The sequence below is a fragment of the Dama dama genome, chromosome 13 (assembly GCF_033118175.1).
Source record: "Dama dama isolate Ldn47 chromosome 13, ASM3311817v1, whole genome shotgun sequence".
In the NCBI taxonomy this organism is placed as follows: Eukaryota; Metazoa; Chordata; class Mammalia; order Artiodactyla; family Cervidae; genus Dama; species Dama dama.
This window is the reverse complement of record NC_083693.1, coordinates 63,185,475-63,199,005: the sequence shown is the minus strand read 5'-3', so window position 1 is coordinate 63,199,005 and position 13,531 is coordinate 63,185,475. Positions and strand designations below refer to the sequence as shown.

Genomic DNA, 13,531 nt, shown 5'->3' with positions numbered 1-13,531 from the left:
ATCCCAAGGCAACGCTGAAGATGGCATTGGCTGGAGAGAGCGCAGTGTCCCAGAACGCCAGGGTGTGGGACATCTGAAGCAGAGGCAAGAATAGTCCAGTTATTTCAGGAATCTGTGGGTGACGGCACCTCTCCCACAGACTCCTCTGTAGTAGAGAAGGGAGGGAAACTCCAAAGGGGGTGGGCTGACATCCTGGCAATTTGAAAGGTGGGAACTCAGAGCTATTGTAGCTGGGGATATTTTTGAGGGGAATTTTATTTTAAATATGACTTCCTTTATAGTCGAAAATTCATGAACACTATGATACTCTGATTTTCAAGGGCATACAAGGCCTTTTATTGAGCAAACCCTTCCCATTCTGGGTATCCTGCTCAATAGGCTTGAGAAATACAAAGGAAAATGAAGTATTCCTCTATTTGATTTTACACAAGCCCGTTCTTTTTTTGTTCCTCTTAGGCTTCGGTACTTGAGCCTTTTTGTAGAGGCATAGGAGAAACCAGAAACTAACTGATGGACTCTCGCTTTTCTTCTATTATTTTTCCATCCTCTGTTTTCTTCACAAAATGTTCTGTATCAGAGAGTAAGGGAGGGTTTTAAGTTCTTTCTGGATATTATGCATTAGCATGATGAGTATCTGACTGGTCTTTCAATGAGGTGAGCTGACATGATTTTCTTAGGTTAGGCAGGAATGTTACTTAATGCACTGGCATAGCAGCCACAGTCTCATCCCTGTCGATTGTATTTACGGTCATACTTTGAAAAAATACTGCATTCAGCTCTGTAGAGCTATCCTGGATTCATGGTGCTTTGTCTTTTTATTCTAACAGCTGCTTATTTGCATAACCTGTTAAAGATGCTTTCCTGTCATCACACTACTGGTCTTCCTCTAGCTTTTTGGACATTTTTTCTTGCTTGTGTAGATTTTACATCAAATATAAACTTTCCCTTCAATAAAAGTTTGCCCATCTGAAGACTTTCATCATCTTCTCCCAACTACACAACAAAGTTGAACTCTATGGAATATCACTTTGATGCATTAACAATTGCACTTGTCTCTAAGACCTTTCTGAAATTCTCTTAGTTTCTTCTCTTGAGGTTTAGATGCAGTAAAATATCTATCAATTCCATTTACTTCATTTAAAAAACATTTATTGAGTATTAATATTATGCTGCAGGGCTAGGCTATCTGCTGGAGCTACAAAATAGAAGAGCTCACACCTGGTTTTATGGATAGACCACTTGGCTTACTGGTTCTAGTTTCTAAAATAATGCTTCCAGAATTGCACTATGAACCTCCTCTTACAGCACCTGAATGCCATTAGGGAGAATGCTACTAGAGTGGAGAGCAATCCAAGATACAAAGGAGGATAGGGTGGGTCAGATGCAGAAAATAAAGAGGGGAGGAGGGGGAATAAACCCTGGAATACAAAGATACTAGAGAAGAAGCATACCTTAATGGTTGAACATTTTTCTTGGTTAATGTAGGGTTTTATTATTGTTATGCTATACCTGCAAACAATAGCATAATTGAAAATAACAGGAAATTATTGTATTTCATTATTTTTCAATTAATATATTTATAAATGTTCTTTATTGCTTTGATCCTTTTGCAACATTTCCTCCCAAAATCTTTTGGGAGAATACTGTCTCAGTGAAATTTTTGTAAAGAACATGAAGTCTTTAGATATGAGGTCAGAGAAGGCAGGAGATAATTTTTTTCCTTTGTGATGTGTACCTCCTTACATACTCTGCTGTTTTGTTGAGGAAGTACGAAAATATGATAATTCTAGTCCTAAAGGTGTAGATAAAGGATCCATCGTTTCCTCTGCATTATATCGGCTGAAGGACCACGTCTCAGTCTCTTCCTTTTGTCTTGCGAAAATAAAAGGAGGAGGCAAACGGTGTTTGAGTGGAGGGTTTCTAGGGGTTAAACCCTGGTGCTTCAGCCCCTCCGCGAACCTTGCAGCTTTTACTTAAGTAGCCCCTGTAAAACAGATGTTCTCCAAAATAAGAGGAGTGGAGCAGAGAAGACCGTCCGGCTGTCGTGGGGTTCAGCAGCGCAGGTGGGGGCAGCCGCCTGGTCCAGAGCCGAAGGTGCCTGCATTCTGCAGGTGCGGGGACTGTGAGCTCTCAGCGCTCAGGCACCAGAGAGGCGGGAACCGCGGCGTTGCAGAGCGTGCGACCTGGGCCCTGAAGACGAGGCCAAATATATTCCAAACAGCTGACATTGATCAAGCCGATTGCCCGCACCTGGCCCGGGGGAGGGAAAAAACAGCATCTATCCGAACCGCAGAGAGAAAAGGAGCCCCTGGTTTGGGACGCCAGAGGGCGGGTCTGACTCCTCGGTCCGACTGCTTTGCCGCGATTGCTTCCCTGACCTGTCTATCATCGCAGTGTTCTGTTTCTATTGGCTCTTCTGTCTGCCACTCGGTTCCGCCGCGCTGACCCCCATTGGCCTCCCTCCGGCCGAGTCCCCGCCCCACAAGCAGGACACGGGCAGTGGGGCGCGGAGCAGAGCGAGTCCGGCGCTGGCTCTGGGCTGGGGGAAGGCGGTGGCGGAGAAGGAGGAGGAGAAGGAGGAGGAGCCCGGCGGGCAGGAGGCAGCGGCGGCGATCGCGCTGGGGTGATGGTGCAGGTGCTTGGGGCCGGCGCGGAGCTGCCCGGCTGAGGGGCGCCTGGTCCGGGGTCCGCAGCGCCGCCGCGTCTCCCCCGGAGGCGGGCGGGCGGGAAGATGCTGAGCAGGTTGATGAGCGGCAGCAGCAGGAGCCTGGAGCGCGAGTACAGCTGCACCGTGCGGCTGCTGGACGACAGCGAGTACACCTGCACCATCCAGGTCAGTGCGCGCCGCCGCCGCCGGGGCCCCTCTTCCCCGAGTCTAGCCGGCTCGGCCCGCGGCCGCCCCCGGGGGTCGCCCCAGACCCCAGCGCTTTGTCCGCCGCTGCCTGCGGCGGACGGCCCCGCCGGTGCAGGGCGCCTGAGCCCGGGTCCGGGGTTGGGTACCCGGAGCTCGGCGCCGCTGCGGCGCGAGTCCGGGCGTCCTGGACCCCCCAGCTCGTCCCCTGCGCTCTCCCGAGGTGAGGGCGCCCCAGCCTGGCTCCTCGAACCCGCAGATGTGGTGAGCACCTTCCGCGGGCGTCAGGAGGGGGGCGGAGAGGGCGGGAGGCTCTTTCCCCGGCCGCCCCGTCGGGGGACGGGGCGGGGGTGGGGGAGAGGTGCAGGCTTTGGCTTTCTGGCCGGGCAAGGACGGCTGGCGGCTTTTCTCTATCTCTTTGACTGGAAGGATGATGGTGTATGTCATAATCTCCCCCCCAGCATTTGTGAGTCAGAGCTCTCCGAAGGTAGAATTGAACGCGTAGCCCATACAGAGTGGCCTGTTGAAGGGAACCCAGCCCCTTGGGCTTTAAAGATTTAACCCCCCTATCTCCCCGGCTTTTCGCTCCCCAAATCTTATTCAGCTGGGCAATTCTGGGGGGCGCGAGGTAAAGATTTAGCAACAAGTCCCAGCGATTTGAGGGTTGGCATTGGCGAGAATCGGTGACTTCCAAAAAAAAAAAAGGAAAAAAACGCCAACAATACGGTAATGCTGCACGGCATTCTTGGGAACCCGGTGATTCTGAAGGGATTTTTACAACCTCCTGCTGGGTGGCACGTCAGGAGTAGTAGTCTTGCCCAGGAATGCAGTCGCAGCCCTCTCTGCTCCTTTATAAAGTCAGAAATAGAAACCGCTGACAATGCTCCGGCGCGTAGTTCACAGTCAAGAGGGTCCTGTGTTCACCTGCCCCAAACTGCTCTTTCTGGAGAAGCAGATTGAGTCGGACCCGGAGGGTCTCACCTGATCCCTCGCCTCTGCAGCAAAAGCCCGAGAGAGCTTCTCATCTCAGATGTGGCAGGCAAGAACTGTCTGCCCGGGTCCTACTCTCTTTGTCTCCCTCCCCGCCTCCCCCCAACCCCCATTAATTATTTTTTTTTTTTTTTTTGCTGACAATGCTCAATAGCGGAAAATAGCGGTGTGTGAGAAAGACGCTGGATAGTATATGCGAGCAGCTGCTGTCTGCTGACTCCGTGCTCAGTTCTGCCTTCTCTCCACTTTCCTTTTTCTCCCACCTCCAAAACCCAGCTCTGGGCATAAGTGCTGACCTCTGCCAAAGATTTATGAGGGTAGGGAAGGAGAACAAAATCTCTTTTTCAGGCCCCTTAAATACAGATTAAGCAGTCATAAAGATGCTAGCCATAAAGTGAAAGGATTTTTGTAGTAGAATATGATAGAGAGATGTTGTGTATTATATCCTTACTGAATGAGTGACATGCTACTTTTTGTTTCTATTGTATCTTTATGTGTCATGTACAAGTGTTTTGTTTTTGGTGGGAGTGGGGGGAACCAGAGAAAACATAGATTGAGTTGACATGTTTACTATTTGAATACATTGTGTAGAGCTTTAAAAATCTTTATTTTAAAATTTAAAGCATTTACACAATAGCATATCAAGGGCAGTGTGAGATTTAGATTTTATGAGTTTAAAAATACTTTCGGGATATATGGTGAGATAAAATTTCTGGAGCAGATTATTAACTTTTGCCGAGATAGAAAGTACAGATAGAACACCTCTCCATTTAGTGATAACCTTGTGGTTTTAAGGTATCACAACAAGGCAACTAGTTATTTTTCCCCAGTTAGTGGAAAATTCAGTTGGCAGATTGGTATTATACTTGTGGGTAGTTTTTATTACTGTTGAGGAAAATATTTTTAAGTTGAGCAGGAGTTATTGGTTTTATGCTTTCTGCGTGCTACTGTGGTTGTGTTTATTTTCCTGCTGGTCTTAATTTTACATTGTTACAATTTAATATGTTATAAAAATTTAGGCTGCTTAAAAATTAAGCCTGGTGTAATATGCCCATACTGTCATAAGTGTTCACTATCTAGATGTGTCAATGACTGTGCATTGTGTTTCTTTTATGAAAATTTAAAAACACAGGAATTCTAAAGTATATGTATTATTGTCATTCTTTGGTGCTACTACTGTGAATTGCTTTTGTTTTTACCCATGTGAGGAAATGTGGATAAGACAGTATTTTATGTGAAATTAATATTTTGAGCATATACCTTTTTTGAGCATTTAGAGATTGAGCTTTTCTTAGCAACTTTTCCCCGTTGTATATTTCTATTATGTGTGTGTGTGAGAGAGAGCGAGAGAGCGCACACATGTACTTATTTGTCAAACACTGGGCACAGGGTCTTTTTTTTTTTAAATCAGTGTGCGTCACTTATTAAATTAAAGCAATATTTACATCATTTAGGAATTACAGTACCATATATTATATTAAAAAATTGGTGATAGTTTAAACTCCTTTTCCTAAAAGTATTATATGTCCGTGTTTTTCTTGAAAATAAGGTATCTAAATTTCAGTACTTCTTGAGGTGATCAGAGACCACATAGGGTATTACAGAACCAGAAGTGTATTATTGGCTTAGAGTGTTAGTTACATTTGGTAAATTTCAGTTTGTAGGAAATTCTGTCAAAGTGTTGGTCTAGCCTTTTGTATTGCAGCAGTTATACTGATCTGGCATTTATGATGTGATTATTAAGGTAATAAAAATTCCTTATAGCCTCTCAATGAAGGTTGCCACAGTTACCAGCCTGTTCTTTTATTCTTTCTGATATGCAAGTATATTTGTGGACCATGAGAAATGAAAGTATACATAGAAGGGTTGTAGTATAATTGCCTCCTTGTGAAGAACATTGTTAAGAGTTCCCTGCCAGTTTTGAAGGTCATTGCCTCATAAGTGCAAATCTGGTCCATATTTTTCACAAATCTCTTTCTCTTAATCACATATTTATTTAGTTACCACATTTACTACCTTACCTTATTACTTTATTTGGAAGAAAATAGGAAAAATGAAAAGGCTACCTAGTATTTTTGAACTCCCCAAATGGAGTCATTTAGATGCTTAGGCATGTAATATCCTCAAGAATAGATTTTTAAACTATCTTTCAGGCTATAATAGTTTATAAAATATTAAGACTATTGCAGAAATGCCCGTAGAAGTATGTATCAAAAATATATATTGCCAAGTCAGAAATATTAATCACCTTTTTTGGTTGTTGATGAAAAGTAAAGCTACCCGAGAAATGAATCCGATTTTACTGGGAACATACTGAAATAACAACTGATTAAGCAGTTAGGTTAGATTAGCTTTTCCAGTTAAATAAGGTGCAACCACAAATGAAATGTACATGCAGAGGCAGTTCTAAAGTGGAACCAAGATGCGGATTTGATTGTGGCTCAGCCACTTAGTAACTGTGGGACCTGGAGTAAGGAAGGGAATATTGAGGGGGAGAACAAACGTGTTGATCCTTGCACCTGCCAGGTGCCTTGCCTGTATTATTATCTCATTTTCCTCACATCAGTGTTATGGGTTGATTATAGACTCATTGTACCAGCTAAAGAAAATGGGATTGTGGATTGATGGGAGAGCCTGTATTGGTTGAATGGCTAACTGTGTACTAGTTTCCTGCCAGCTGCTTTGCTTCTACCTTACATCAACCACTGAGAGGTAGGTGGTATTGTCCTTATTTTACAGATGAAAATCCCAGATGAAGGAACTTGCTCAAAGCTACTGGGTGGCTGTACTGTATTTAAATCCCAGTCCTTTTGCTTCTAAATCCCATCTTTGTTCCTTTTCTCCATTCTGACTCCTTAAGGCACTTCACCTGTCTGTACCTTAATTTCTTCATCTATAAAATGGAAATTTAATACTTACATCACAGTAAAGACAAAGTTACTTGGAAAATTACTACAAATAATAAAGAACACTTAAATAGCCTACTGTACTTACATTGTTCTTTAGTCTATTCAATTCAGAAATAGAACTGAGAAATGTTTTACTGTTTTAGAAAAATAAATGAACTTCAGCTGTAAGTGCTTTTAAAATGTTTTATGATTAATTTCAATAAAATTGTAAAATCCTGTGCTGGCATAAGTGAAATCTTTGTTAGAACTCTTCTTTAAAATCAAGAGTTCAGGTTTGCTTTCCTTCTACTCTACAAGGTCTTTGGCTTTAGAGGGATGTTTATTGCTTGAACCATGGCTTGTCTTTTCTAAGAACTTCTTGGTAAGTGGAATCCTTGGTTTCATTAATGCAAAAGGGATGTTCTTAGAGAATTAGGGTAATTTTATTAACAGACGAAAACACAGAGCTGTTGTATTTTCATGAATATTGGTTTTTTAAAACTTTATTTTAAAAAGTAATTATTCAGTCTCAGGATCTCTGTTATAATAGCAAGTCAGTTAGAATCTAATTCTTAAAACTAAGTTCCAAAGTTGCTTCCTAGGATCCTAAAAGCACTTGTATTCTGTTTCTTAATTAGTGCATTAAAACATTTATTGTATAAAAGTAATGCAAGTCAGTCTGTTTGATACAGAAGATAAATTCTAGGCGTGTATTTATGTTTTCATTCTTTTTGATTTCGAAGAAGTCCTGTTTAAGGAAGTGTCAGTGTTCATCCAAGAGGAACCTAGAAGCAATCACTACAGAAGATTTTACTCAAGGGTATTTGTATGAATTTGCATTTTGTTAAAAGCTTGGAATGAGTATGCTAGATGAGGCAATTCAATATAGGGTATAATAAAATAAAATGTGGCTTTTGAGTCCTCTGTTACATTGTCCAGAGACAATGTATCATGTCTGTGATATTAATGTCATACTTTAAAAAAGGAAGTGTTTGCCAAAATAAAATCAGACAACCTGGGGCAAAAAAACAGTAGTTTTTCATGTTTGTAGTGTTTTATGTAGAGGTCTTAAAATGTGTAACCCACAACAAGAAGCATGACATTATTTTAGAGGCAATTTGCCAATGCTATATTAAAATATTTTTGATTATTTTAAGAAATTTATTTTCTGATAGATCACACTTTAATCTATAAAAGAGAGAGTAAGCGGAGGCTATAAATCTTAAACCCTGAGAATTACAGCACCTAGTTTAGTGCCTTGCATAGTTTTAGTTCAGTAAATACTTTTTCTAATTTGTGCTACGGGACTGCTGGGTTAACTAAAACACTTTAAAAGTTATTATACCTGAAAACAATAAGCATTTTCTCTAACAGTTGTATCAACGTAACCCTTTCTGTAGTTTCAACCCATTCCATTTCAAACCATTTTGCTGTGTAGCCCCCCTCTTTCTGATGAGAAATTACAGTATGTAAATGTGGTATTTTATGAAGCCTGATAACTTTTTGTCATTGTCCTTTGTGGAATTAGTGGGACTTCAGTCCAAAACCACTATGATTTTTTTCCTTTGTCTCTTAGGATGTCAAGCCTTTCAGGTGCCCTCACTTCCCCCATCTCTGCAGGTTTAGAAGGCTTGCATCAGATGAATACGGTGTAGTACAGTGTGCATGGGTGTAGGGCAGTGCTTCATGGGGTAGTACAGTGTACATGGGTGTTGTACAGTATATATGGATGGGGTACAGTGTACATGGGGGTAGTACAGTGTTTCACGGTGTAGTACAGTGTACATGGATAGAGGTCTGCTAGAATTAGCACACTGAGTATAGGTATCACCACAGCCACAGAAATCTCCTTCACTCCTTTCCCTGACGTCAGGACTGCATAAGACAACCTCCTCACAGTCTCATTTCCTAACCTCTTGCCCGGACAGGAAGTGAACCATGCTTGCCAATCTGTTTCTACTTATGCCTATTTCAAGTTGAATTCATGCTCTCGCTGATGGGCTCATCTGCAACATTCTGTTGGGCTCTGCAGACGCTGTTTCCCAGAGCAGCTTCCTGTGGGTGTCTCTCCCTCAGCTGTGCCTAGCCAGAGCTTGTACAAGAGATGGGGATGTCATGGAGGAGTGGCAGCAACCTTACAGCTTCTGTATCTCACCTGCATGGTGCCTGGGGAGGATGGTGCTGCTCTCTCGGAGGCCAAGAGGGCAGTTGTTGCTCCTTTGTTTTACGGTCTTGATCCCTGGGGCTCAAGCCAACCACCTGAATGGTTTTCTCATGCAGTGGAGAAATTTGAAGAGTACTAAAGCATCTCTGTCCAGGTGGCGCTAGTGGTAAAGAACCTGCTTGCTGTTACAGGGGGCGTAGGAGATGCAGGTTTGATCCCTGGGTCGGGAAGATCCCCTAGAGAAGGAAATGGCAACCACTCCAGTATTCTTGCCTGGAGGACCCCATGGACAGAGGAACCTGATGGGCTACAGTCCATGGGGTCTCGAAGAGTCAGACACGACTGAAACGACTTAGCATGCACAAAGCATCTCCATCCTATGTTGTAAAGTGAATGGTGTTTCTCCTAAGAAAGCAGAACACCTTGTCATATGTCCATTCTAGCTACTGAAGCAGGCCTTCCATTCTTTTAAGACCCTAAGCCATGGTGGCCAATAGGTCATTCTGAATTTTGACAGACATTTTACATTTGGGTAGAGCCAGAGGTAGACTGGGGTGAGCAGTTTCTCTGGGAGGATAATCCCCAGATTTAAATTATGGACCTCTTGCCTCCCAAGGCAGCCATGTGATCCTCATTATTGCCAATATTTTGAACAAGATAGGCCCCTTTTTGGTCTTTGACCAATTATAATTGCTGTACTGTTTTCAGGTGTTTTACTTTTGTGGTCCTTCCAGCTTAATTGTCTCACATCCTAGATTTGGCAGGTAGGAACTTGAGAAGATTCTTAGGTTCAGATTCTCCCAGCCTTTGCTTGCTACTGCCGGACTAAACATCAGCTTATGTGAAGTCCTCTAAGGAGATCCTTCCGTGCCATGCTCATACAGGCAAAATAATTGGGCCACATGCTTGGCAACCACCGAGTCTGTGTACAATAGCTCCATTCACTTGTCTACAGAAAACACCCCTTTGACAAGTGATTATAGCTTTCGTGCCCCCCTCTGCTTCTGACTCCCTGCATTACCATGACCTCATCTGTTGCTCTGTATTTAGAGGCACTCTGGACCACTCCAGAAATGCTTTAGGACTTTCTCTCATATGTTCAAGATCATTTCAGGTTAGGTAACCACTGCCTACCCAGGGAAGCCAGGACCCAGGATAAGGACCAAACCTAGCTATCCTTCTACCTTATTTGAGCCGTCTTACTGTGTCACAACTCAGGGGCTCATTTCTTTTTGTAGAAGTCATGAACCATGTTAAAAGTAAGGAGAGTGGGTGGTTTAAAGCTGCTGCTGCTAAGTCGCTTCAGTCGTGTCCAACTCTGTGCGACCCCATAGACGGCAGCCCACCAGGTTCCTCTGTCCCTGGGATTCTCCAGGCAAGAACACTGGAGTGGGTTGCCATTTCCCTTTCCAATGCATGAAAGTGAAAAGTGAAAATGAAGTCACTCAGTCGTGTCCGACTCTTAGTGACCCCATGGACTGTAGCCTTCCAGGCTCCCCCATCCCTGGGATTCTCCAGGCAAGAATACTGGAGTGGGTTGTCATTTCCTTCTCCAGTGGTTTAAAGCAATGGTTCTCAAAGTGTGGTTCCTGGATGAACAGCGCCAGTTTCACCTGGGTGCTTGTTAGAAATGCAAATTCTTGGCTCCGCTGCAGATCCAGTGAATCAGAAAGTTGGGGGCTGGAGATTAGCTGTTTGCTTTAAGAAGTCTTCCAACTGACACTTAGCTTGCTGAAGATTGAGGATCTCTCCCGGGTCACACACATATTTAGTAGGGAACACTGATAAGTATTGTTGATTAATTGGATATTAAAAGTGCAGGAGAAGGAGAAGCCAAGAGTGAATCTCATATTTCTAACTTTCTATTTCTGAATGGCCTTAACTGATTCTCTAACTTTGAAAGGTAAAAGGTTATTTGCAGATATGCATACCCATTTTCAAGTGGGCAGGAGTCTAAAGATGGGTCTTAATTCCAATTTGATGCTCTTACATTATCGATTATTTTATTATTCATCTTCTCTGACCTACAAACAATATGATTATTTCATATTTGTATACTGTTTTTCAAAAGAAATCTTCACAACTTAAAGCACTAGGGGGACAGGAGTTGTAAAGGTCCCTGTCGTCCAAGGTCTTACAGTCTAGAGAGGGACTGCAAACATGTAAATAGCAAACTATAAAACATCAGAAAATTCAGGGCTTATACAAGGTGATATGCTGTGGCAGTGCAAATGTGGGGGATTTGAGACTAATAAATATTTTTCAAAGGAGGTGAGGTTTGAACTGGGTCATGAAAAGTTGCCAAAAGCAGAAAATGGGCTATGGGGATGGGTAAAGGGCATTCCAGGCTGAGGTAGCAGCAGGCTCCCTCTAGGTAGAAAAGCTAGAAGTGTAAAGCCAAATATACTTAATCTTTCTTTTACTATGTTGATCTGACTTGGTCTGGTACAGTTGAGTCAAACAACAGGAATCTACTTGCCTAGGAAAAATTACTGTCATTGAATTTCAGTCATTCTTGACAAGCTCAGAGGAGTGAATCTAAACTAAAAATAAATGCATAAAGCTGGCATTGAATGAAATCTAATTCCAAAACTGTAACACAAATTAAGATTCCTCATAAAGCAATGGCATCATATAAAGAAAACGTGCATTGGGATAGCAGTCTTAATTCTGTGGCTGCAGCAAGCGCATGTGAATTTTATTTTCAGGAAATGTCATCTTTGGCATCAATTTGTTACCTGACAAAAAAAGAGGGTATCAAATTCTAACATCCAGCTAATGTTTGAAAATCCTTTGACCGATACAGTGTAGCCTAGATCGTGTATTAAGAGTCTGGAAATGTGACCCATGGAGCCCTAAGAGGCACATTTTTTTTTTTTTTTTTTTTAGCATTTCTAACCCAAGTGGCCACCCCAAATAGCTTTTCTAGAGGACAGAAGAGTACTTCCCTGGATTCTTCCATGTGCCCCTGCCTGCCAGCTCCAAAGTTCCCAGCCCTACACAGGGTGCACTTTTAGCACTCAGCACAATGCCAGGCTGGAGCTTTGGGGATGGGAACCTCCAAGAAAGCACTGTTTGGCATTTGGGCAATCAATGTTCGGCAGAATGCCAATGCTAATCGGTTATTTTGCTCTGGAAAAGGAGAAAAAGGAGGGATAGTCTACAGACTGATGAATAGGGGAATGACTGACAATATGAGCACCGCATATTGTTGGAGAGATTAAGGAGGCTTGCTGTGAAGTGGTGTTATGGGAGCCAGATAAATTAGCAAAAGCCCATGGGCCCAAGACCTGAAAGAAATAGTGGTGCCTCAAAGCAGCATGCCCCCGGGCACGCTCAGATGTCTGGCCATTTTCATTGAATTTGTGGTAGGAAAAAGCCAGATCATTCAGTTCAGTTCAGTTGCTCAGTCGTGTCAGACTCTGCAACCCCATGGACTGCAGCACGCCAGGCCTCCCTGTCCATCACCAACTCCCGGAGTTTACTGAGACTCATGTCCATTGAGATGGTGATGCCATTCAACCATCTCATCCTGTCGTCCCCTTCTCACGCCTTCACTCTTTGCCATCATCAGGGTCTTTTCAAATGAGTCAGCTCTTCACATCAGGTGGCCGAAGTATTGGAGTTTCAGCTTCAACACCAGTCCTTCCAATGAGCACTCAGGACTGATCTCCTTTAGGATGGACTGGTTGGAACTCCTTCCAGTCCAAGGGACTTTCAAGAGTCTTCTCCAACACCACAGTTCAGAAGCGTCAATTCTTCGGTCTTCAGCTGAACCCTCTTAGTCTGGTACTCATTCTGGCCCTTCAAAGTCTGGCACATTATCCTTTGCCTCCAAACAGATGCAGAGCCTGTTTCTCTGTAGCCTGATTTTAACTCAAGGGCCTTTAGTCTGGGCCCTAGCCTAATTCTGAGGACACCTAGGTGGAAGAGTTGACTCCAGGAGCCCCAGAAGATTCCAGATGCTCTAGGCAGGAGGTGTTAGAAGATTCTTATTTTGTCACACAAGAGGTAAGCCAAGCAGGTAGGAACATTGATCACCACACAAGGAAGCAGAGAAATAATCAATTCACTGAAGGATCTCAAGTACTTCTAGGGGATGACTGAGGCTGGAGAAGACACCCAGCCTGCCCTCTTTCAGATTTTTGCCTCTAGAAAATTCTAAAACTCCCTGAGGTTGTTTTGGAATTAGAGGTTCATAGGTCAGAAGGACCTATGGACTGGCAGTGATGCCTGGGATGTTATCTTGAATCTGCATTTTCCCAGTACACACTCATCTGTACAACGGAATATCCCATCAGCACTCTGGGAGGCCACTGAGAAGGAATCTGCCTGTGAGAGAGAAAAGTCTGATCAAAACATAAGGTAGTTCCATATATTAAAGGATGTGGATTACATTATGCTTCAGTGTATATTTACATACACCACAATCACACCTTTTTTTTTTTTAACACTTCCCTCCACCGGTCACCACACAAAGAATTTGACCATAAGCAAAAATCTAAATCTTCAATCTATGCCCAGTTTCAGATTCTAGTACATGTGCAGTAAGTTAAAAAAACAAAAGTGAGCATTTGCTTGCTGTAACTATGGGACATAAGTTTGAGCTGACTATTGTCATGTCAGATTTTATAAGCA

General features: G+C 43.2%; 1 protein-coding gene across 3 annotated transcripts in view; it reads left to right on the top strand.

The window, feature by feature from the left end:
* The first annotated feature begins 2,651 nt into the window (after positions 1 to 2,651).
* Positions 2,652 to 13,531, top strand: part of FRMD5 (FERM domain containing 5) — a 333,295-nt gene continuing 322,415 nt past the window's right edge. For all 3 annotated transcript variants that reach the window (XM_061159286.1, XM_061159287.1, XM_061159285.1), the window contains exon 1: positions 2,652 to 2,833. In XM_061159286.1, coding sequence (XP_061015269.1) covers positions 2,732 to 2,833 — 102 coding nt within the window. In that variant the 5' untranslated portion in view covers positions 2,652 to 2,731. The remainder of the gene's footprint in view (positions 2,834 to 13,531) is intronic.